General features: G+C 43.7%; 3 protein-coding genes across 5 annotated transcripts in view; 2 read left to right on the top strand and 1 right to left on the bottom strand.

Moving 5' to 3' along the window:
- The window catches only part of LOC135521900 (non-homologous end joining factor IFFO1-like), a 37,560-nt gene extending 29,359 nt beyond the window's left edge, over positions 1 to 8,201 (top strand). For both annotated transcript variants that reach the window (XM_064947695.1, XM_064947696.1), the window contains exons 8-9: positions 1,816 to 1,946; positions 2,177 to 8,201. In XM_064947695.1, the coding sequence (XP_064803767.1) occupies positions 1,816 to 1,946; positions 2,177 to 2,279 (234 nt within the window). In that variant the 3' untranslated portion in view covers positions 2,280 to 8,201. The remainder of the gene's footprint in view (positions 1 to 1,815; positions 1,947 to 2,176) is intronic.
- Positions 8,202 to 9,344: 1,143 nt separating this feature from the next.
- LOC135521921 (tumor necrosis factor receptor superfamily member 5-like) lies at positions 9,345 to 20,290 on the top strand. 2 transcript variants are annotated; one of them, XM_064947737.1, is made up of 11 exons: positions 9,345 to 9,638; positions 9,897 to 9,966; positions 10,095 to 10,149; positions 11,149 to 11,259; positions 17,420 to 17,581; positions 17,742 to 17,817; positions 18,111 to 18,145; positions 18,286 to 18,402; positions 18,775 to 18,794; positions 18,950 to 19,073; positions 19,322 to 20,290. In XM_064947737.1, exons 2-11 carry the CDS (start codon positions 9,898 to 9,900, stop codon positions 19,567 to 19,569), a joined length of 1,017 nt encoding a protein of 338 aa, XP_064803809.1. In that variant the 5' UTR covers positions 9,345 to 9,638; position 9,897; the 3' UTR covers positions 19,570 to 20,290. The 2 variants fall into 2 exon arrangements, with proteins under 2 accessions (XP_064803809.1, XP_064803808.1); XM_064947736.1 differs by having other exon boundaries at positions 9,348 to 9,638; positions 18,111 to 18,169.
- On the bottom strand, positions 20,238 to 24,686 carry LOC135521930 (CD27 antigen-like). Its single transcript, XM_064947748.1, has 6 exons — positions 24,474 to 24,686; positions 22,736 to 22,880; positions 22,511 to 22,642; positions 21,439 to 21,621; positions 21,191 to 21,307; positions 20,238 to 21,093 (listed from the first exon to the last, which is right to left on the bottom strand). Exons 2-6 carry the CDS (start codon positions 22,878 to 22,880, stop codon positions 20,981 to 20,983), a joined length of 690 nt encoding a protein of 229 aa, XP_064803820.1. The 5' UTR covers positions 24,474 to 24,686; the 3' UTR covers positions 20,238 to 20,980.
- Positions 24,687 to 25,139: the final 453 nt, after the last annotated feature.

The following is a 25,139-nucleotide window of genomic DNA, read 5'->3' on the forward strand; positions in this document are numbered from 1 at the left end:
GTGATGTGTTTCTCCATGTGTTTCTCCCCAGTATGACTCGGCTACAGCTAAGAGTGATGTGTTTCTCCATGTGTTTCTCCCCAGTATGACTCGGCTACAGCTAAGAGTGATGTGTTTCTCCATGTGTTTCTCCCCAGTATGACTCGGCTACAGCTAAGAGTGATGTGTTTCTCCATGTGTTTCTCCCCAGTATGACTTGGCTACAGCTAAGAGTGATGTGTTTCTCCCCACTATGACTTGGCTACAGCTAAGAGTGATGTGTTTCTCCCCAGTATGACTTGGCTACAGCTAAGAGTGATGTGTTTCTCCCCAGTATGACTCGGCTACAGCTAAGAGTGATGTGTTTCTCCCCAGTATGACTCGGCTACAGCTAAGAGTGATGTGTTTCTCCCCAGTATGACTCGGCTACAGCTAAGAGTGATGTGTTTCTCCCCAGTATGACTTGGCTACAGCTAAGAGTGATGTGTTTCTCCCCAGTATGACTCGGCTACAGCTAAGAGTGATGTGTTTCTCCATGTGTTTCTCCCCACTATGACTCGGCTACAGCTAAGAGTGATGTGTTTCTCCCCAGTATGACTTGGCTACAGCTAAGAGTGATGTGTTTCTCCCCAGTATGACTCGGCTACAGCTAAGAGTGATGTGTTTCTCCCCACTATGACTTGGCTACAGCTAAGAGTGATGTGTTTCTCCCCAGTATGACTCGGCTACAGCTAAGAGTGATGTGTTTCTCCCCACTATGACTTGGCTACAGCTAAGAGTGATGTGTTTCTCCATGTGTTTCTCCCCAGTATGACTCGGCTACAGCTAAGAGTGATGTGTTTCTCCCCACTATGACTTGGCTACAGCTAAGAGTGATGTGTTTCTCCCCAGTATGACTTGGCTACAGCTAAGAGTGATGTGTTTCTCCCCAGTATGACTTGGCTACAGCTAAGAGTGATGTGTTTCTCCATGTGTTTCTCCCCAGTATGACTCGGCTACAGCTAAGAGTGATGTGTTTCTCCATGTGTTTCTCCCCAGTATGACTCGGCTACAGCTAAGAGTGATGTGTTTCTCCATGTGTTTCTCCCCAGTATGACTCGGCTACAGCTAAGAGTGATGTGTTTCTCCATGTGTTTCTCCCCAGTATGACTCGGCTACAGCTAAGAGTGATGTGTTTCTCCATGTGTTTCTCCCCAGTATGACTTGGCTACAGCTAAGAGTGATGTGTTTCTCCCCACTATGACTTGGCTACAGCTAAGAGTGATGTGTTTCTCCCCAGTATGACTTGGCTACAGCTAAGAGTGATGTGTTTCTCCCCAGTATGACTCGGCTACAGCTAAGAGTGATGTGTTTCTCCCCAGTATGACTCGGCTACAGCTAAGAGTGATGTGTTTCTCCCCAGTATGACTCGGCTACAGCTAAGAGTGATGTGTTTCTCCCCAGTATGACTTGGCTACAGCTAAGAGTGATGTGTTTCTCCCCAGTATGACTCGGCTACAGCTAAGAGTGATGTGTTTCTCCATGTGTTTCTCCCCACTATGACTCGGCTACAGCTAAGAGTGATGTGTTTCTCCCCAGTATGACTTGGCTACAGCTAAGAGTGATGTGTTTCTCCCCAGTATGACTCGGCTACAGCTAAGAGTGATGTGTTTCTCCCCACTATGACTTGGCTACAGCTAAGAGTGATGTGTTTCTCCCCAGTATGACTCGGCTACAGCTAAGAGTGATGTGTTTCTCCCCACTATGACTTGGCTACAGCTAAGAGTGATGTGTTTCTCCATGTGTTTCTCCCCAGTATGACTTGGCTACAGCTAAGAGTGATGTGTTTCTCCCCAGTATGACTTGGCTACAGCTAAGAGTGATATGAACCGTCACCTACATGAATACATGGAGATGTGTTCTATGAAGAGAGGCCTGGATGTGCAGATGGAGACCTGCAGGAGACTCATCACCCAGAGTGGGGACAGGTACACTCACTCCCACACTCTCTGCCACGGCATTCACTTCTCTCTCTCACGGTTTCTCTTTGGCTCACTTTTAATGACCTACAGTAGTTCACACTAATCCGTACATTTTCTTTGACCAAGTTTTAAACGCATTCTTGTGCCTACTGTATACCTGTTATTGTCTAAATGATGCATTCACCCAAAAATGATCTTCTTTCTCTCTCTCGCTCTTTCTCTCACTCTCTTTATAGTAAGCCTGGCTCTCCTGTGGCTGGTGAGGAGAGCGTTGACCAGGCTAAGAAGGAAGGGACAACAGCGTCACCTCTTCTCTCGAACTCTCCTCCCAGATCATGACCTATCAAGACCACCTCCATCACATGACTTTCATACCATCCAAGCACTGTACCACGCAACACTCTACCGTCACTATAGCAACGCCATGTTTACATTCTAAACACTAGATGCTTATTAGTCTATTTTTAATTTTCTTCATGCTATCTTCATTCACATACCTCAAAATTGGAAAGTTGCAGATCTATCTGTTTTTAGCTACGGTGTAGTGTTGTGTGTTTCCAACAGCTTTTAGTCCCCTCTACTGGAAAGTGGTATTACTAGCACCATGGAAGTCTGTACATAAGAATCCACTGTTTAGCAGAGCAAAGGTAACGAGGTAATGGATTGAAATACACAACTTGAATTGAGAATACCTCATAGAAACATATGAGCAATATTTGAATGAACTCATATGAGTTGTAGGCTAGCGTGTACTCTTAAGGTAGTTGTTGGTACTACAGAGAACCATGGTAATAACTCCCATAGCATGATTCATTTCCACACAGCCATAATGATAAACACGCCACACACCAATACATTCATGATAGGCTAGCATAGCAGATCATTCTAACAGTGTGCTGTCCTGTTGCAACATTGAGGGTTGTTTTCAGACTCAGTCAAACTCACCTAGAAGTATAACACAGTAAATATAAGCCTTAGGGTGTGTTCGTAAATTCACTCTGGAGTGCCAGAGTGCGCTCTGTGTGTTCGTAAATTCAAAGCTTTGTCAGATTGTCCGTTGGTAAATTCGGCGTGATTCGCTCTTGGAGAGTCCAGAGTTCACGCTGGACGCTCCGGCCGAGGAGGGTTGAGCCTTCTGACCTCACAATGGCAGTCAAGCGAACTGGCTAACGTTGGCTAGCTTGCTAGCTACTTCCAGACAAAAATGAGAGCACCTCACTCTGACCATTTTACTCACCCTAGCAGAGCTGGTTTGGCTGTTTACATGTTATCCAGAGTGCTGGTGACTAACTGTGATGCTGGCAACAATTTAATTAAGCCTTTTGCCGATGTTTACTGACACCGGCCCTATTCAACGGGTGTTGAGCACTGATAAAGTCATCAGTTATTCTGTGCTCTGGCACACTCAGATGAGAGTGCTTTGAAATCGGAGTCGATAGCCAGAGAAAATTTACGAACGCACGCTTAAACAAAGCAAAGCCCAGTTGGCAAGAGAGAAAAACTCCAGATGTATCACTTTATTAACAACAAAACAGAAATATACTGTACTGTATCATAGTTATTCAAACGGACTAAAATAATATCAAATCACTCATTTTATCAAGATATCTACACTTCATTCATAGGTATCGATGAAAACTAGAAAAAGTCCAATCGTAAACTAAACTCTAAGATGCAGTCACTCCGATGGCGTCACTGATATCCCGTGTGTGTGATTCTGCACTCATGAGTCACATTTTGAAACAAAACCTGCCCGTCTCTCTGCCCTTTTGTTGACACCAAACAGGGTGTCATGGTAACATTATTTTACCGTCCTGTTTCACTTACCTGGTATTTACTAAGGAATTATTTGATAACATTGTGTAACATTGTATTCTTCTTCAACACAACTGGTAACTAACTACCTGGTACTAAATGTTACATAGTGGTGCTTGTTTCACTGAATCCCCAAATAACCCCAAAAGGAGTTTTATTGTAATTATAATGTAATACCATTTTACTGTGTTGAGTAAAGTAAATAGGACACTGTAACCAGAGTCAACAAGAGGAGAGTGGGGGAGAGCGAGAGCAGAGTTTTTTGTTTTAGAATGCAGCCGTAGCCTAGGGGTTTCCACTAGATAACACAGCCACAAAATCAAAATAGGCTATATCGAAGGTTAGCAGTGTGGTTAAGTTTAGGGTCAGATTTTAAGAAAATAAATTGTAGAAATAGACAGGGTTTATGACTTTGTGGTTGTGTAAACTAGTGATTACCATAGCCTAGCCTGGTTCCAGATCTGTATATGTGCTTTAGTCAACTCCTCAAACTATCGTTGTCATGCCATATGCTTTTCTATGTGACACCCCAGAGAGGTCATCTCTGCCACTGATCCACTTCTATCAGGGACTTTGACTTTTGTCATGGCATCTATGGTGAAAGAAGTTCGCTAGAGCACATACTGATCTGGTACCAGGCTAGTCATAGGCTCTGTGTCGGCCCTATATGTGGTAGTGCAGTGTGAATAGTGTAAATACTCTGTTAAAGCTGATCTGAGGGCAGCTCTGGGGCCTTGCCCTGCTCTCTGTGTCTCTCTGTCACTGACACAGGGAGAGGGATACATATAACAAAGGGCATTGACACCCAAGTGTTATTATACCTACGAGCTGTCTAATGTATTCAAATGTTTTGTTTAGTTTCCAGCAGCAGAGAGCAGAGAAAGCCCTGCTACTCTGTCCTCTAGCAGTGAGATGGGTAGGCTAGCTATGATAAGTTAGATAGGCGAGATCTATGTATCTGTTCTGTGCTCTCTATTTCTATGTCTGATCTGGTTGGTAAGGACACAATGCATTTGTAGTATTGTATCAGAGAGAAACGGAAGATTGATGAACAGGCTATAAAAGACAGACTGTCCACAGATTAACAAATAGACAGACAGACAGAAGAATGTACAGTACGGATAGATAGATGGACAGATTAATGAATAGATGGATAGATTGATGACCTGCTGAGATAATTTGTGTTTGCTACTTGAGTGCCAAAGCAACTGAAAACAAGCAGTCTGAATTAACTTTGAGAAATATTGCTGAAACATTGTTATATAAGTACTAAATACTGATGCTGAAAAGCTATCTGACACGGTGCTTGATATGGCCTAACCTATTTTTGAGCTTAAAAGTTAGCCGGTATAAAGAAAGAGCAAAGCAAATATGTATATTCAATAATACAGCAGTAACAGCAATAATACGAGTATTATATGTAACAGAAAAGTAATAATGACATGTACAAATGTAGGATCTTAATTTGATCACCTTTGTTGCTGAGAATTTTCCTGTTCTAAAAGGGCTTCTAAAGTTTGTAATTTCCACTTTGAAATGTCAGACTTGATTTTCCCTAATGAAAAATTCATCAACCCATACAAAAATGGCCATTAATTATAATCCACATAATGAATCACATTTGATGTTGCTGCAGAATTTTGTCCTACCTCAAATTAAGATTCTACATCTGTAATAAGTCAAACTCGTACACATCACGAATGTAAACAATTACTGAGGAAAACTTGTTTTATTTTCTCCACTTGTCATCTATTTGTAGATGAGGTGAAATCGCTACAGCTGAGGAGTAGATTTCCCCTGTGTTAATTCAACATACACAATGTTAATATTCAGTAGAATGTAGATGTACAATACATTTTTGTTTGTCTTCATTGACATTGAAAGATGCTTGACTTTGAATACAAAACCTCAGATAAACAATATTTAATAACTCTATTAGAACACAAGGATTCCTTCACAAACACTATCTCTTTATCAACAACCAAATGGAGTCCATTTCATTTGTGTTTTTCTTTTTCTTGTTTGATGAGGAAGTTGTTGAAACAGGTGCAGGCTGCTGGTCACACCTCAATATTGTAGAAGGGTTTCCAAGGCTTTCTCTGAACGATTATATAGGTTGTGAATTACAGGTTTTGAAACCATGAAAAAAATGATATGCATGTCTTAAGCTACAGTTGAAATTGGAAGTTTATATACACTTAGATTGGAGTAATTAAAACTTGTTTTTCAACCACTCCACAAATTTCACAAGTCGGTTAGGACATCTACTTTGTGCATGATACAAGGAATTTATCCAACAATTGTTTACAGACAGATTATTTAACTTGTAATTCACTGTATCACAATTCCAGTGGGTCAGAAGTTTACATACACTAAGCTGACTGTGCCTTTAAACAGCTTGGAAAATTCCCGAAAATGTCATAGCATTAGAAGCTTCTGATAGGCTAATTGTTATCATTTGAGTCAATTGGAGTTGTACATGTGGATGTATTGCAAGGCCTACCTTCAAACTCAAGTGTATCTTTGCTTGACATCATGGGAAAATCAAAAGAAATCAGCCAAGACCTCAGAAAACAAATTGTAGACCTCCACAAGTCTGGTTCATCCTTAGTACCCAAGTATAAACACCATGGGACCATGCAGCCGTAATAGCGCCCAGGAAGGAGACGTGTTCTGTCTCCTAAAGATGAACGTACTTTGCTACAAAAAGTGCAAATCAATCCCAGAGCAACAGTAGAGGACCTTGTGAAGATGCTGGAGGAAACAGATACAAAAGTATCTATATCCACTGTAAAACGAGTCCTATATCGACATAACCTGAAAGGCCGCTCAGCAAGGAAGAAGCCACTGCTCCAAAACCATCATAAAAAACCCAGACTAGGGTTTGCAACTGCACATGGGGACAAAGATCATACTTTTTGTAGAAATGTCCCCTGGTCTGATGAAACAAAAATAGAACTGTTTGGCCATAATGACCATCGTTATGTTTGGAGGAAAAAGGGGGAAGCTTGCAAGCTGAAGAACACCATCCCAAGCAACATCTCAAGACATCAGTCAGGAAGTTAAAGCTTGGTCGCAAATGGGTCTTCCAAATGGACAATGACCCCAAGCATACTTCCAAAGTTGTGGCACAATGACTTAAGGACAACAATGTCAAGGTATTGGAGTGACCATCACAATGCCCTGACCTCAATCCTATAGAACATTTGTGGGCAGAACTGAAAAAGCGTGTGTGAGCAAGGAGGCTCAGTTACACCAGCTCTGTCAGGAGGAATGGGCCAAAATTCACCTAACTCATTGTGGGAAGCTTGTGGAAGGCTACCCGAAACGCTTGACCCAAGTTCAACAATTTAAAGGCAATCCTACCAAATACTAATTGAGTGTATGTAAACCTCTGACCCACTGGGAATGTGATGAAAGAAATAAAAATTGAAAAAAATCATTCTCTCTTCTGTTATTCTGACATTGCACATTCTTAAAATAAAGTGGTGATCGTAACTGAACTAAGACAGGGAATTTTTACTAGGATTAAATGTCAGGATTTGTGAAAAACTGAGTTGAAATGTATTTGGCTAAGGTGCATGTAAACTTCTGACTTCAACTGTATGTATTGGGTATGCCATTCCTTGGGCTAGGAGTTTCTCCTGACCACATGACCTCGGTCCTAGACCAGAGGTGTCCAACTATTACCCTACGAGGTCCGGAGCCTGCTGCTTTTCTGTTCTACCTGATTTACTAATTGTACCCACCTGGTGTCCCAGGTCTAAATCAGTCAAAATCAATCAGAGTTGAGTTTGAGGGTCCTATGCTGTAAGGCTTGAACTAGTGTTTTTTTCTGCTCAGGTCATATGGCCAGTAAACTCCTGCCCCTAGCATTCCTGCTCTTTGGCCAGAACTGGAGATTAACATGGAGAATAGAAGGCAGCGTAGAAATAGTGTGAGAATATGTACTTGTAAAAAAATATATACTACACGCACAGAGAGACTGAGTCTCTGCAGTATGTATGCATGAGTCAGCGTGTATGTTTAGGAGAGTGTTCTAATGTCCTTGGTTTTTAAAGAGAGTTTTACTGGTTCACTTACACCATGAAGAATACAATAGTCCTAAAATGCACACTGTCTTCCAGTGTCTGTCTGACAATAGACCAATTCATATCCTCTTCACAACTGAACTGAAGGCTAATGGTATAACTGAATCATTGTAAACTAGAGTGGTAGGGACCATACAGTGATGTGTTCTGCTGACTGGATTCCCATCTCTACAAATGTCTGTAAATCGACTTGAAATACTGTATATATGTAAATCAATGATGTACAATAATCACTCTAATATTCCTTCAATAATCCACTTTCTTCATGAGTGTATGTGATTACAAAGTAAATTCGTTTTAGAAATGGCACCAAAGTGTAAAAAATAATAAATAAAAATAACTACTCACATGCAAATGCTTTAACATAATGATGGTATGATTGCTATGATATTGTATGCATTAAAGAAAAACGCTATGTTGGATATATTGTATGTTTAAACACTGGCAATGCAAGGAGGTCCACAGTCAAAAATACTTAGTGTCAGGTTCCCAGATTTGGGATATGCTCTTGCTCGGTGAGGACCAGTGTATTCTCTGGTCCATATATTTTACCATCAACTAATTCCATATGGCCTGAGTAAGCTAGCATGCAGGTGAATATACTGAGTTGTCAATGAGAAGACTGTTAGGAATCACCAGGGCCTCATTTACTAAGCATCTGCACCAGTGCCATGTTTAAACCTGCTCTTTTCAAAAGGGAACGAGTCATAGAACAAAAGGTCAAGGAAGAAGTAAAGTCCATTTTCTGTTTCTATCTCATCTCATAATTCCCTCCGAAAAGAGCAAGTGTAAACATTGCACTGCTTGGTAAATTAGGCCTTGGTCTTTGTTTTGGTGAGGTGTGAGTTATTTGAAACTGGACTGGCCCCTTGAACATGTGTGCTTCATCACAGAGCTCTGTGTACTGACGGAGAGTTCAACGCAGAGCTCTGTGTACTGACAGAGAGTTCAACGCAGAGCTCTGTGTACTGACGGAGAGTTCAACGCAGAGCTCTGTGTACTGACGGAGAGTTCAACGCAGAGCTCTGTGTACTGACAGAGAGTTCAACGCAGAGCTCTGTGTACTGACGGAGAGTTCAACGCAGAGCTCTGTGTACTGACAGAGAGTTCAACGCAGAGCTCTGTGTACTGACGGAGAGTTCAACGCAGAGCTCTGTGTACTGACGGAGAGTTCAACGCAGAGCTCTGTGTACTGACGGAGAGTTCAACGCAGAGCTCTGTGTACTGACAGAGAGTTCAACGCAGAGCTCTGTGTACTGACGGAGAGTTCAACGCAGAGCTCTTTGTACTGACAGAGAGATGGAATGAAGAATAAAAGATACAGCTGAGCAATATTGTGTGTTTTTTTGTTGTTGTGGATTTGGTGAGTGTATGCTGGAAGCCCACTTGCGTTGGCTGCTATGTGTGTCTGTACTTCCTGAACTCCACCTACCCGATAAGCTAACTTTACGAGGACAGCAAGATCAAATGTTTGTAACAAACTGTCTTTCACATCTTAAAGTATGTGGCAAAAATGATGAGACTTTGGTTCAGAACCATTAGTCACCATGCTGACATGCCTGTCTTGTCTGCCTGTCTGTCTCTAGCTTATAAATACACCACAACATCACTGTCAGTACACAGTGGGCGGGAGAGACAGGAAGAGAGGAAGATGTCACAGGTGAAGGAAATAATGACGCGAAGGATGGGTAGAGAAGAGCGAGACACACCTTAAAGAATAATAGTTGGGGGGAGAGTCGAAGTTATAGACAACAAATACTTGGCATTTGGTGTGGTGTCTACAGTGCAAAAGGTAAGACTAGATTATCTTATGTGTTGGTAGTTTTCAACACAGGTTTCTACATTGATATCTTTTGAACTGAAATGAGGCTCAAAGCCAGAAATTAGTGCAGTCACCATCAAATTGTGATAAATTTACAGATTATCAACATGTAGTAACCTTGTAACATCTTTTGGCATTATTTGTTGTGTGCACTTTTTAATACCTATTTAGAAATGTTACTGAATGAACTCAAATGACAAATTGTTAATGATTTAACATTGTTTATAGAATGGTGATGGAACAGTTATTTGTGGCTGTGCTAATGATGTCTGCACACCTAGCAGTCTCATATCCTCTGGTAACCATTTTGCCCTTTTAATGTCCATTCTCATTATTTGTTATGACCGCTTATGAAAGCTGTTAGAACCATTTGACATCTGTTACAACATGACAGTGGACCTCATGAAACTGTGTTGGTGTTGTCAGATTACAGCGAGATATTACATGGATGGAGGGAGACAATGCAGACTGTGTCCACCAGGTGAGAAAGAAATGCCCTCCATCATAGGCCCTTACGTTTTATTTGACTTGTTGTTCCCTTCTTTTCCTTCCCTCATCTCCACATTCTATCCCTTCATCCTACAATCAACCATTTTTTACAATAATAGTGAGGCAGATCGTTTCAGAATGTGTGTGAGTGCGCATAGGTTCTTAGGAATCATGAGGAAACTATGAGAGTTTCTCTCGCTCTCGTGATGAGAAGTGGAGCTCTGTGCTATGACCACATCCTTCATTAGTATGCAGACGAGGCCAACAGGCTCTCGCTCTGTGCGCTCCATCTCTTCCTGTTATTCTCTGCTCTCTGCCGCTATGCTCCCTATCTTCTCACTCAGCAACAGACTGTGTACTAAAACGTTACCTGAATGTGTGTGTGCCTATGGGTCTAAAAGAGTTAGCATGATGTTCTGATATCCACTACTCATGTAGTCTACTACAGGACATTTATAAAACTGCAGCGACCATCAGTTTGTTTTGTTATTGTGGTGCTCTCTTATGTTTTGACTCCCCTTGTCTCTTCACTCTCTCCTCGCTCCTCTCTTTCTACCTCGTTCTCTCTATCGCCCCATTTCCCTATACTTTTCCCAAACTTAATTTAATTTACTCCATATCTGCTGACCCATGTCTTACAGACGTTGAACCACTGGACGCTACCTGTTTCACACTGAGTATTTAAATCTTGTATTCCCGGCATATATTAGAATGAGCTATCTACTGCTGTGCATATCATTCTTGGTATATCTGGTGTAAATTCTTCCAGTGTACATACGCATAGATTGCATTTGGGTTGTTGATTAGATTCGCCCCGCCATTCTTGAATTCTTACAAAAAACAACACTTAAATGATGTATACTTGTTTGACATTTTACTGTGTTAAGAGCTAGTAACACAAGCATTTCGCTGCACCCTCTATAACATCTGCTCAAGTGTGTATGCGACCAAAAACTGATTTGATATGTTTCAACTCCCCTCTCTCTCTCAGGTCATTATCAGAAGTCCTGTTCAGAGTGCTCTCCCTGTCGAGATGGTTCCTACACAACACGATTGAACGCAGAGTCCAGTTGTCATTCTTGCTTCAAAGACTGCAAACATGGTACATAAACACGAACACAACTCATTCACAGAGCAATGTAACATCTTTATTTATGGGAAATTCAACTGTATATTGCTTGTAAATATTTTTTTGGGGTGGGGTCCATCTCTTCGGAGGACAAAAATAAACTTTGTTGTTATATGTACAGGGCATTCAGAAAGTATTCAGACCCTTTGACTTTATCCACATTTTGTTACGTTACAACCTTATATTAAAAATGATTTAAATTGTTTTCCCCCCTCATCAATCTACACACAATACCCCACAATGACAAAGCAAAAACAGGTTTTTAGAAATATTGGCAAATTAATAAAACTAAATAAAAAATAAAAAAATAAATAAAAAATGAAATATCACATTTCCATAAGTACTCTGACCCTTTACTCAGTACTTTGTTGAAGCACGTTTGGCAGTGATTACTGCCTCGAGTCTTCATGGGTATGACGCTATAAGCTTGGCTTGGGGAGCGTTGCTGCACAGCTATTTTCAGGTCTCTCGAGAGATGTTCGATCGGTTTAAAAAAAAAAAAGTATTTAATTTATTTCACCTTTTATTTAACCAGGTAGGCCAGTTGAGAAAAAGTTATAATTCACAGTCAATAACACAATAGAAAAATCTATATACAGTGTGTGCAAATGTAGTAAGATTAGGGAGGTAAGGCAATAAATAGGCCATAATGGTGAAATAATTACAATTTAGCATTAACACTGGAGTGATAAGATGTGTACATGCTGATGCGCAAATAGAGACACTGGGGTGCAAAAGAGCAAATATAAATAACAAATATGGGGATGAGGTAGTTTGGTGGGCTATTTACAGATGGGCTGTGTACAGGTGTAGTGATCAGTAAGCTGCTCTGACAGCTGATGCTTAAAGTTGGTGAGAGAGATATGTCTCCAGCTTCAGTGATTTCTTTGCAATTCGTTCCAGTCTTTGGCAGCAGAAAAAAGGATGGAAAGGTGGCCAAAGGAGGAGTTGGCTTTGGGGATGACCAGTTAAATATACCTGCTGGAGCACGTGCTAAGGGGGGGGGTGTTGCTATGGTGACCAGTGAGCTGAGATAAGGCGGGGCTTTACCTAGCAAAGACTTATAGATGACCTGGAGCCAGTGGGTTTGGCGACGAATATGAAGTGAGGGCCAGTCAACGAGAGCATACAGGTTGCAGTGGTGAGTAGTATATGGGGCTTTGGTGACAAAATGAGTGGAACTGTGATAGACTACATCCAATTTTCTGAGTAGAGTGTTGGAGGCTAGAAAGAGAGTTTACAGTCTAACCAGACACCTAGGTATTTGTAGTTGGCCACATATTCTAAGTCACAATCGTCCAGAGTAGTGATGCTAGTCAGGTGCGGGCAGTGATCGGTTGAAGAGTATGCAATTCGTTTTACTAGCATTTAAGAATTCAAGTCCAGGCTCTGGCTGGGCCACTCAAGACTTGTCCCGAAGACACTCCTGCGTTGTTTCGGCTGTGTGCTTACGGTCGTTGTCCTCTTGGAAGGTGAATCTTTGCCAGTCTGAGATCCTGAGCTCTCTGGGGCAGGTTTTCATCAATGATCTCTCTGTACTTTGCTCCGTTCATCTTTCCCTCGATACTGACTATTCGCCCAGTCCCTGCCGCTGAAAAATATGCCCACAGAATGATGCTGCCACCACCATGCTTCACTATTTTTTTTTTTTTACCTTTATTTTACTAGGCAAGTCATTTAAGAACAAATTCTTATTTTCAATGACGGCCTAGGAACAGTGGGTTAACTGCCTGTTCAGGGGCAGAACGACAGATTTTGTACCTTGTCAGCTTGGGGATTTGAACTTGCAACCTTTCGGTTACTAGTCCAACGCTCTAACCACTAGGCTACACTGCCGCCCCACTATAGGGATGGTGCCAGGTTTTCTCCAGACGTGACGTTTGACATTCATGCCAAAGAGTTCAATCTTGGTTTCATCAGACCAGAGAATCTTCTCATGGTCTGACAGTCCATTAGATAACCTTTTGGTAAACTCCAAGTGGGCTGTCATGTGCCTTTTACTGAGGAGTGGCTTCCATCTGGCCACTCTACCATAAAGGCCTGATTGGTGGAGTGCTTTAGAGATGGTTGTCCTTCTGGATGGTTCTCCCATCTCCACACAGGAGCTATGAAGCTCTGTCAGAGTGACCATTGGGTTCTTGGTCACTTCCCTGACCAAGGCCCTTCTCTGCCGATTGCTCACTTTGGCCAGGCGGCCAGCTCTAGGAAGAGTGTTGGTGGTTCCAAACTTCTTCCATTTAAGAATGACGGAGGCCACTGTGTTCTTGGAGACCTTCAATGCTGCAGAAATGTTTTGGTACCCTTCCCCAGATCTGTGCCTCGACACAATCCTGTCTCGGAGCTCTACATACAATTCCTTTGACCTCATGGCTTGGTTTTTTGCTCTGACATGCACTGTCAACTGTGGGACTTTATATAGACAGGTGTGTGCCTTTCCAAATTATGTCCAATAAATTGAATTTACCACAGGTGGACTCCAAGTTGTAGAAACATCTCAAGCATGAACAATGGAAACAGGATGCACATTTCTAAAAATCTGTTTTGCTTTGTCATTGTGGGGTATTGTGTGTAGATTGATTAACATTTTTTCTTTAATCCATTTTAGAATAAGGCTGTGATGTAACAAAATGTGGGAAAGGTCAAGGGGTCTGAATACTTTCTGAATTCACGGTACATTCTACATGTTACATACATTGCATTTTTTTTTACAGTAGTTACATAGCAAGAGTAAAGTAATTTGATATTTGGATATACATTAGATCTAGATAGATCAATAGTACTTATACATTGTGTTTTCAGTCATAACTAGAACACAAGTTTTTAAACCCATCCCTTAGCTACTCTGTCCATCCCACCTATCTCCATAAACCCACCCCTTGGCTACTCTGTCCATCCCACCTATCTCCATAAACCCACCCCTTGGCTACTCTGTCCATCCCACCTATCGCCATAAACCCACCCCTCGGCTACTCTGTCCAGCCCACCTATCTCCATAAACCCACCCCTCAGCTACTCTCAGTCCATCCCACCTATCTCCATAAACCCACCCCTCAGCTACTCTCAGTCCATCCCACCTATCTCCATAAACCCACCCCTCAGCTACTCTCAGTCCATCCCACCTATCTCCATAAACCCACCCCTCAGCTACTCAGTCCATCCCACCTATCTCCATAAACCCACCCCTCAGCTACTCTCAGTCCATCCTACCTATCTCCATAAACCCACCCCTCAGCTACTCTCAGTCCATCCCACCTATCTCCATAAACCCACCCCTCAGCTACTCAGTCCATCCCACCTATCTCCATAAACCCACCCCTCAGCTACTCTCAGTCCATCCCACCTATCTCCATAAACCCACCCCTCAGCTACTCAGTCCATCCCACCTATCTCCATAAACCCACCCCTCAGCTACTCTCAGTCCATCCTACCTATCTCCATAAACCCACCCCTCGGCTACTCTGTCCAGCCCATCTATCTCCATAAACCCACCCCTCAGCTACTCTCAGTCCATCCCACCTATCTCCATAAACCCACCCCTCAGCTACTCAGTCCATCCCACCTATCTCCATAAACCCACCCTTCAGCTACTCTCAGTCCATCCCACCTATCTCCATAAACCCACCCCTCAGCTACTCAGTCCATCCCACCTATCTCCATAAACCCACCCCTCAGCTACTCTCAGTCCATCCTACCTATCTCCATAAACCCACCCCTCGGCTACTCTGTCCAGCCCACCTATCTCCATAAACCCACCCCTCAGCTACTCTCAGTCCATCCCACCTATCTCCATAAACCCACCCCTCAGCTACTCAGTTCATCCCACCTATCTCCATAAACCCACCCCTCAGCTACTCTCAGTCCATCCCACCTATCTCCATAAACCCACCCCTCAGCTACTCAGTCCATCCCACCTATCTCCATAAACCCACCCCTCAGCTACTCAGTCCATCCCACCTATCTCCATAAACCCACCCCTCAGCTACTCTCAGTCCAGCCCATCTATCTCCATAAACCCACCCCTCAGCTACTCTCAGTCCATCCCACCTATCGCCATAAACCCACCCCTCAGCTACTCTCAGTCCATCCCACCTATCGCCATAAACCCACCCCTCGGCTACTCTGTCCAGCCCATCTATCTCCATAAACCCACCCCTCAGCTACTCAGTCCATCCCACCTATCTCCATAAACCCACCCCTCAGCTACTCAGTCCATCCTACCTATCTCCATAAACCCACCCCTCAGCTACTCAGTCCATCCTACCTATCTCCATAAACCCACTCCTCAGCTACTCAGTCCATCCTACCTATCTCCATAAACCCACCCCTCAGCTACTCAGTCCATCCCACCTATCTCCATAAACCCACCCCTCAGCTACTCTCAGTCCATCCCACCTATCTCCATAAACCCACTCCTCAGCTACTCAGTCCATCCTACCTATCTCCATAAACCCACCCCTCAGCTACTCAGTCCATCCCACCTATCTCCATAAACCCACCCCTCAGCTACTCAGTCCATCCTACCTATCTCCATAAACCCACCCCTCAGCTACTCTCAGTCCATCCTACCTATCTCCATAAACCCACCCCTCGGCTACTCTGTCCAGCCCACCTATCTCCATAAACCCACCCCTCAGCTACTCTCAGTCCATCCCACCTATCTCCATAAACCCACCCCTCAGCTACTCAGTCCATCCCACCTATCTCCATAAACCCACCCCTCAGCTACTCAGTCCATCCCACCTATCTCCATAAACCCACCCCTCAGCTACTCTCAGTCCAGCCCATCTATCTCCATAAACCCACCCCTCAGCTACTCTCAGTCCATCCCACCTATCTCCATAAACCCACCCCTCAGCTACTCAGTCCATCCCACCTATCTCCATAAACCCACCCCTCAGCTACTCTCAGTCCATCCCACCTATCTCCATAAACCCACCCCTCAGCTACTCAGTCCATCCCACCTATCTCCATAAACCCACCCCTCAGCTACTCTCAGTCCATCCCACCTATCGCCATAAACCCACCCCTCGGCTACTCTGTCCAGCCCATCTATCTCCATAAACCCACCCCTCAGCTACTCAGTCCATCCCACCTATCTCCATAAACCCACCCCTCAGCTACTCAGTCCATCCTACCTATCTCCATAAACCCACCCCTCAGCTACTCAGTCCATCCTACCTATCTCCATAAACCCACTCCTCAGCTACTCAGTCCATCCTACCTATCTCCATAAACCCACCCCTCAGCTACTCAGTCCATCCCACCTATCTCCATAAACCCACCCCTCGGCTACTCTCAGTCCATCCCACCTATCTCCATAAACCCACCCCTCAGCTACTCTCAGTCCATCCCACCTATCTCCATAAACCCACCCCTCAGCTACTCAGTCCATCCCACCTATCTCCATAAACCCACCCCTCAGCTACTCAGTCCATCCCACCTATCTCCATAAACACACCCCTCAGCTACTCTCAGTCCATCCCACCTATCTCCATAAACCCACTCCTCAGCTACTCAGTCCATCCTACCTATCTCCATAAACCCACCCCTCAGCTACTCAGTCCATCCCACCTATCTCCATAAACCCACCCCTCAGCTACTCAGTCCATCCCACCTATCTCCATAAACCCACCCCTCAGCTACTCAGTCCATCCCACCTATCTCCATAAACCCACCCCTCAGCTACTCAGTCCATCCCACCTATCTCCATAAACCCACCCCACAGCTACTCAGTCCATCCCACCTATCTCCATAAACCCACCCCTCAGCTACTCAGTCCATCCCACCTATCTCCATAAACCCACCCCTCAGCTACTCAGTCCATCCCACCTATCTCCATAAACCCACTCCTCAGCTACTCAGTCCATCCTACCTATCTCCATAAACCCACCCCTCAGCTACTCAGTCCATCCCACCTATCTCCATAAACCACCCTCTTATGATTTCCATATGCCATACATGTAATTTCTTACCAAGAGTCAAAAAGGTATGTCTACAGTATGGACACTATTTATTACCATGTAATAGCTGTACTAAACCTTTTGTTCGGTGTGTGTGTGTGTGTGTGTGTGTGTGTGTGTGTGTGTGTGTGTGTGTGTGTGTGTGTGTGTGTGTGTGTGTGTGTGTGTGTCAGATTTGCACCTGGTGGAGGATGAGCCGTGTACTTCTGTATCGAACGCTAGATGTCGCTGTGAGGCTGGTTTTACCTGCACCGACAAAGACGACCAGACAGGAAACTGTAGAGACTGTGAGAAGGTCCCTCAGCTGCCCGCACCTCCCCTGCCACCTAGCAATGGTACAGTACAGTGTGTGTGTTGCCCACTGGCCTTCTCTTATGCATGTCTTCCTTCACTGTGTTGTATCCTTGCCAGGTTCTGGGTATTGAATCAGTGTGTTTGGCTGTGGATAGATGTGATGTTTTCCTGCCTGTGTGCTCTCTGCTCTGATTACAATAGTGGGCATCAGAAACAACCAGACAGGAACTTCCTCTGAACACAGCAGGACTTCCGCTGGACGCTGTCAACCTCCTAAGTGAGTCTTTATCTTTTTTTATCCTCCCTACTTAAACATACCGGAACCAGACTGATAAACAGGCTCTGGTTGAAGCCTTCTCCTGCCAGGAGGGCCACTTCTGGCAAAGTTATTATTTTATGGTACATAACCTTCATACAACCAGAAGATCTGGTATCAAAGAAATGTCAGATATCTTAGTGGTAATGGATATTTGGGATAGTAAATACATTTCTCAGCTCACTGGCCCCACTTCAGTGTTGACAGGCTGTGAATATGTTACATGATGAGTCCTTTACCTCTGTCTCACCCAGCTGTGACACTCCACGATCACCAGTCTCACAAGCAGGCAACGCCACTCATCACACCACAGGTGAGTGTGAGTACGAGTGTGTGTGTGTCCATCAGCTATTTTCATTACAGTCAGAATATATTGAAAATGTGAGAAGCTACAGATACAGTAGTTTCTCCATCTCCTTTCCCCACCAGCTGACACCAGCAAACACTTGGCAGCCATTTTGTGTCCTATGGTGGTCATTGGAATCCTAGCCGTTATCATTCTGTCATGTATCCGTCGCCCAGGAAATGAAGCCTGTTTCAAACAAGGTAAGGCAGTGTTCCTCTGTTCAGTCTCAACTGTAGTTAGATCATTGTGTTAGAGCAGACTCTCTCTCTGGACACTAGAATGAGATGAGGAAGAATTAGACTTTGATGTTAAATCTCAGCATAGGTCTGCACTGGGAGCCAAATGTAGCTTCTTGTGAATGTAATTTAATTAAAAGATTGCAACACTCTCTCTGTGTAGACCTACTTACCAGTTTCTAGTGTCTACATGTACATAGAAAGCATTAAACTGCAGAGTTAAGATGATAAAACATTGCCCTTTCAATCATAGATGATTCATCGATGAAATACCCATGAGAGGCTTACCATCAGTTTGCTGGGGTCACTAATAGATTTGTGTCTGTTATTTTCCAGCTCTCAAGTTCTGTAACAAGGTATGTGTAATAACCTATGGTAAATTACTACATTGTGTGTGTAATGTTTACATTGTCATTCGTGTGTTCCTGACCTAAACACTATATAGGCATTGTTGACAATTGTGTATTCCAATAACTCTGGATTTCTGGTGAATTTCTGTGCTCTTATGAAGGGAGTAAGAGAAGCGTCGCCTAACAAGACCAAAGAGCCACCTCATCAACACAATGCCAGAGAGACACAGCCCAGTATTCAGCACCAGACAGTGGATCCACCACCTATTACAGCAGCAAATATGGGTACTACAGATACATACAAATAATTATTTTGACCCCAAGATCTTGATTTATTTATTTTTTAATCTAAATTTGGTTGAGTTACTCTTGTGGTTTTTCCTATAGATGCACGTCAGTCGTAACTTGGAATTTTGCATAGATGATGCTTTGAAGTCCATGGGGAGTTGATTAGTTTCAAGATCCATAGTGAATAAGGCTGATGATGAATATAGAATCTAATATCACTTTCTCTCTGCCTGTGTCTCTCTCAGGCCCGGTCCATGTCCATAATGCTGGAACAGTCATCTTCAGTTTACTCAACCAGTTCACTGGTATGGGTGGAGGGATGGAAGAGAGAGGGCAGAAAGAGAGGGATGAGGAAGGATGTCCGACCCACCCCACACCCTCCCCTAACATCCATCTATCCCAGGAGGAAAGGGATGGGGAGATGGACTGTGTATTCTTCCCTTCACAGGAACAAGGGAAGGACAGTCACGTTTCCAAAGAGGAGGTGCATTGAGGGGAGGGGGATTGAGGACAGAGGACGCACCAAGTGAAAGCTTCTCTTCTAGGATCAGTTTAGCCAACCATACATCCTAATGTTAATCATAAGGAGGATTAAGACTTACCACTGACCCTGGATCAGTGGTAAGGGACAACATCTACCTGGGGCTCTATTCAGTCTGTATCACTACAGATTGCGTGATAGGAACAGAGGTCATTTCTGATTGAGCCAACATATGCAGCGTTTAATTACACAGGAACATTGCCTTTACATTTCTTTCAGGCTGTAAAGCTGCACTTCTGCAATACAGATTGAATAGAGCCCTTTTATTTAACTAGGCAAGTCAGTTAAGAACAAGTTCTTATTTTCAATGACGGCCTGGGAACAGTGGGTTAACTGCCTTGTTCAGGGGGCAGGACAACAGATTATTACCTTGTCAGCTCAGGGATTCAACCTTTTGGTTACTAGTCCAATGCTCTAACCACTAGGCCACCTGCCACTCTTACTCTCAGAACACCAGTGAATCCCAAAACTCTAGAATGGCCATTATTTCCTGTTCTAGACTTAGATAGAGCTAGACATCTCACTATGGTGGTCATGTACACATCCACTTGCTCTCATTTTATTGAACTGTATAAAAAGCTTTGTCTCAACTGCTGCAAACAGTTTTTTTTCTGTGTTCATTTGGCACCTTGAACTGTTTTTTCACAAATTAAAAGCAAAATACGAAATATAATTTTTCAATGAATACAGGTGATGGGGGCGATTGTATGACATTACAGTAGGCCTGTAACATTTGTGATTCTGTTCTTTAAAATGCAGCCACTACTATGTAAGAGTAAACACTGGCATAAAGCATAGATACAGCAAAAAGCATAATAATTGTAACGAAGGTGTAAAACATCTTCAACATAAACATGTACAGTACATGTATTCAGCACACAAATGAGTCTGTCTGTCTGTCTGCCTGCCTGCCTGCCTGCCTGCCTGCCTGCCTGTCTGTCTGTCTGTCTGTCTGTCTGTCTGTCTGTCTGTCTGTCTGTCTGTCTGTCTGTCCCGTCCCGTCCCGTCCCGTCCCTGTCTGCCTGTCTGTCTGTCTGTCTGTCTGTCTGTCTGTCCCTCTCTCTCTCTCTCTCTCTCTCTCTCTCTCGTTCACACTCTCAGTTACTCTCCACTCTTTCTCGGTCACAGACTCCCACTCATCTTTAGCCTGTATCTTCACACTTCAAAGTGTCTTTTTGTCCTATTTTCTTGTCCTTTCTGAAAGTCCTAGATACAGAAGCCACTGCATTAAACCAATACAGCAGCCTGTCTAGCCTTCAGGTTAGTTTCACTTCAATGGGAATGTGAGGTAGTCTGTGTGTCTCCCGGGTCTCCCAGCTCGCTTGTGAGTTCTCATCCTCTCCTTTGACACTGACTTCCTCCATCAAACGTCTAGTAGCAGCTCTGGCTTTCCACACACTTCCTGGACCGGCATGGGCACTTCCTCCTCCGCTGTGCTCTGATTGGCTTGAGTTGTCTTTTTGGGAGACCAGAAGCCTGATGGACCAATAAGATGAGGGTTAAGGCAAATGTGCGTGCATATGTATTGTGTTCAATAGAACTACAGGACAGATCAACAGTGACGTGGACTTACTGTTTGGTGAACCAATCCATCGCAGAACAGGTTTGAGCTTTGAGATGGCAACAAGGCAGGTGAGCAGTAGACACACACCCACTGCAGACACACACACCGGGAGCCACTTGCTGTCATCTGTTTGTGTGTATGAGACAGAGGAGTAGAGAGAGAGGTCAGGGCCATAAAACACATTAACACCAGCATTGTATTGGGTTTTGTGAGAGAGAACTATGTAGCTCTCATGGCATTTTTACATGTCACTTTACCAGGCACCGAGTGGTTTGACACTGTAGCTGGCATGATGGGAGGTGTCGGTATGAGTTTGGGTGTGTTCGGGCTGGGGATCTCCTCACAGTCCAGACAGGTGCCACTGCCTCTGCAGCGGTAGCCTGGTTTACAGCTGCACACATCATTCTGCTTGGTGGAACAGCGAGATACATACTGCAGCTCTGTAACGGAACACAAGTCATAGGTGGTCTATTTGTTTGTGTGCCTTCATGTATACTGACTTTGACAGTGTTTTTGTCACATAGTCAAACAAAATCTGAAATCATGCCTGAATATGAGAAAATGGCTCATCTTCAAAATGACTCATAGTACCTTGTTGAATCAGGTTTTGACTCACAACAAACTGAAGTGTATATTACCGTCTGACCCCACCCTACACACACACACACACACACACACACACACACACACACACACACACACACACACACACACACACACACACACACACACACACACACACACACACACACACACACAGCAGCCATTTCACTAGAGTGAACATCAGTTAACGTGTTCACTGAGTCTGGCTACTCTCAAACCTCTCTCACCTCTGTGTTTACCCTCTTTAAAAATCTCTATTTTTGTCCCCCGCTACACTCGATTACAACATGTAATGAACATGTTCTGTCAGCTGCACTTTCCAATGTTTATCTTTAAAGTAAAAAGGTTATTTCCACCGGTAAGATGATCTGTCTACCACTAACCCCCCACCCCCCCCCCCATCACCACTGATATCCTTGACATTACTTGGTAGACATGCCATCCCTTCTGCCCTCAAGGCCTCCCAACCCTCCTCTAGTCCTGGGTGGGTGAGTCAGTGTTTCTCAGTGCCCCCCTCCCCTTCCCCCTCTCTCTCTGACTGTGTCCCACCATGGTACAGTGAAGGGGGAAATCCCTAGCAGGCTGTGTTTTCATCTGTAAAGTCCTTCATAACTATGACTTAGAATAACAGGTGAGTAACAGTTTTAGACAGGCAGACAAGACAAGCATCAGTGCCAATCATAGGTTGCTGGAAATGTGTAGATACACACACACACACACACACACCACTCATGCTGCAGCCATCGCAGGATTTGCAGCCTATGTTGAAGTTGTAGCTGTCTGAGTAGTAGCCGCTGGTGCAGTCAGAACACTGGGTCGGGCTGTTCTGACCGGCGCAGCGTCCCACCATATGCTGACCTGTAAAGGGCAACACATTAAATTACACCTGCACACACACACACACACACACACACACACACACCTGATAAAAGTATTTTTCAAAAGACTTACCTGGTGGACACTTGTTGCAGCACCATTGGCTTACATGCAGCGGCCAAGCATACTGTGTCTCATTGTTGCATGTGAGGGATTGGACAAGAGAGAGGAGAGAAGGTAGGGATAGAAAGATGTGGGTGATCCACCAGAAGAGATGCATCTGAGAGGGATGAAGAGAAAAAGAGGAAGACAGTCAATATTTAACATATTTTACATGAACTTCAGAACATTGACATACACTGAGTGTACAAAACATTAGGAACATGTCCCTAATATTGAGTTGCACCCACCTTTGCCCTCAAAACAGCCTCAATTTGTTGGGGCATGGACTCTACAAGGTGTCGAAAGCATTCCACAGGATGCTGGCCCATGTTGAATCCAATGTTTCCCACAGTTCTCAAGTTCGCTGGATGTCCCTTGGGTGGTGGACCATTTTTGATACACTCGGGAAACTGTTGAGTGTGAAAATCCCAGCAGCATCGTAGTTCTTGACACACTCAAACTGGTGCACCTACTACCGTACCCCATTTAAAGGCACTTAAATATTTTGTCTTGCCCATTCACCCTTTGAATGGCACACACACAATCAATGTCTCAAGGCTTAAAAATCCTTCTATAACCTGTCTCCTCTTCATCTACACTGAAGTGGGTTTAACAGGTGACATCAATAAGTGATCATAGCTTTCACCTGGATTCACCTGGTCAGTCTATGTCATGGAAATAGCAGATGTTCCTAATGTTTTGTATACTCAGTGTTTACCACATTCATAAAGATATCATCCAACAATATATTATCAAGAGATAAAGCATTGCAATGGCAGGACATTATTGTAGGCCCCCAACAGCAACTATAAGGGACTGTTTCAAGGACATGAGACACAAGAGACCACCTAAAGTAGAAAACATGACACTGACTCCAGACAAAACACCTATATGCTGACATTGAAAAACAAAGCGGTAACAAAACCGATGACATAAACACGTCCAACTGTATACCATTATAGATACATCAAGCAAGACCAGGACTCTAACGACAGACCTGAACAAAACGTGTTTCAGTAGAGTCTGACTGTATACCATTATAGATACATCAAGCAAGACCAGGACTCTAATGACAGACCTGAACAAAACGTGTTTCAGTAGGGAGGTGTAGAGTCTGACTGTATACCATTATAGATACATCAAGCAAGCCCAGGACTCTTAACGACAGACCTGAACAAATGTGTTTCAGTAGGGAGGTGTAGAGTCTGACTGTATACCATTATAGATACATCAAGCAAGACCAGGACTCTTAACGACAGACCTGAACAAAACGTGTTTCAGTAGAGTCTGACTGTATACCATTATAGATACATCAAGCAAGCCCAGGACTCTAATGACAGACCTGAACAAAACGTGTTTCAGTAGAGTCTGACTGTATACCATTATAGATACATCAAGCAAGACCAGGACTCTAACGACAGACCTGAACAAAACGTGTTTCAGTAGAGTCTGACTGTATACCATTATAGATACATCAAGCAAGACCAGGACTCTAACGACAGACCTGAACAAAACGTGTTTCAGTAGAGTCTGACTGTATACCATTATAGATACATCAAGCAAGCCCAGGACTCTAATGACAGACCTGAACAAAACGTGTTTCAGTAGAGTCTGACTGTATACCATTATAGATACATCAAGCAAGACCAGGACTCTAATGACAGACCTGAACAAAACGTGTTTCAGTAGGGAGGTGTAGAGTCTGACTTACCGTGTCTCAGAGAGGATGAGATAGATGTGACTCTGGACCCTCTGACTGTGTGACTGAACTGGGGATCACAGTGTCAGAGTATTATTCAAAAGATGAGTCATAAGGGAAACTGCCATTTCAAAAGACTCCTATCTCTCTCTCTTTCTCTCTATGACGACCCCCCTAGTTCACTCTGAACCACTGTGCCGCTTAAAACCCTAAACTTGGCCCTCTTCCACCCCCTTTCTTTCCACTGCCGTTTGTCCGTCGTCTGTCTTTCATAAAAAACGGTGATATTAGGTTCCAAAACAATCTTTAAGACTCTTATGTCCGTCTGTCTCTCTCTCTCTCTCTCTCTCTCTATCTCTCTTGCTCTGTTGCTTTGATGACAAGGTATCTTGAGAGTGAATAGGACTACATTACACTCATCTTAGGACCAGTCATTTTCTTCACTGTAAGCAGCAGCCGTTCTTATTTAAATTCACTGTCCAGTCAAACATACTCAGATCAGACTGAGAGAAATGACATTGACATTCTTTATGGACATGTACACAACAGGTCTTTTGAGCTACATTGACTCTTGTAGGTTAACTGAATGTCATATTTTGCCTATCGTGTTTAGTGTGTACCTGCGTGTGCGAGTGCGCGTGTGTCTCATGAATGTGTCTGCGCCTGTGTGGTGAGTGT

The sequence above is a fragment of the Oncorhynchus masou genome, chromosome 30 (genome assembly GCF_036934945.1).
Source record: "Oncorhynchus masou masou isolate Uvic2021 chromosome 30, UVic_Omas_1.1, whole genome shotgun sequence".
Taxonomy (NCBI): Eukaryota; Metazoa; Chordata; class Actinopteri; order Salmoniformes; family Salmonidae; genus Oncorhynchus; species Oncorhynchus masou.

Excerpts from the sequence above, each read along its gene's own strand:
- LOC135521921 (XM_064947736.1), top strand. The coding sequence starts at position 9,898 with ATGGTGATGGAACAGTTATTTGTGGCTGTGCTAATGATGTCTGCACAC. Across the intron at positions 17,582-17,741 it reads TCCCCTGCCACCTAGCAATG|TGGGCATCAGAAACAACCAG; the intron begins GTACAGTACAGT and ends TGATTACAATAG. Across the intron at positions 18,170-18,285 it reads CGCCACTCATCACACCACAG|CTGACACCAGCAAACACTTG; the intron begins GTGAGTGTGAGT and ends TTTCCCCACCAG.
- LOC135521930 (XM_064947748.1), bottom strand. The coding sequence starts at position 22,880 with ATGCATCTCTTCTGGTGGATCACCCACATCTTTCTATCCCTACCTTCT. Across the intron at positions 22,643-22,735 it reads CTGCAACAAGTGTCCACCAG|GTCAGCATATGGTGGGACGC; the intron begins GTAAGTCTTTTG and ends TGCCCTTTACAG. Across the intron at positions 21,308-21,438 it reads GTCAAACCACTCGGTGCCTG|ATGACAGCAAGTGGCTCCCG; the intron begins GTAAAGTGACAT and ends ACACACAAACAG.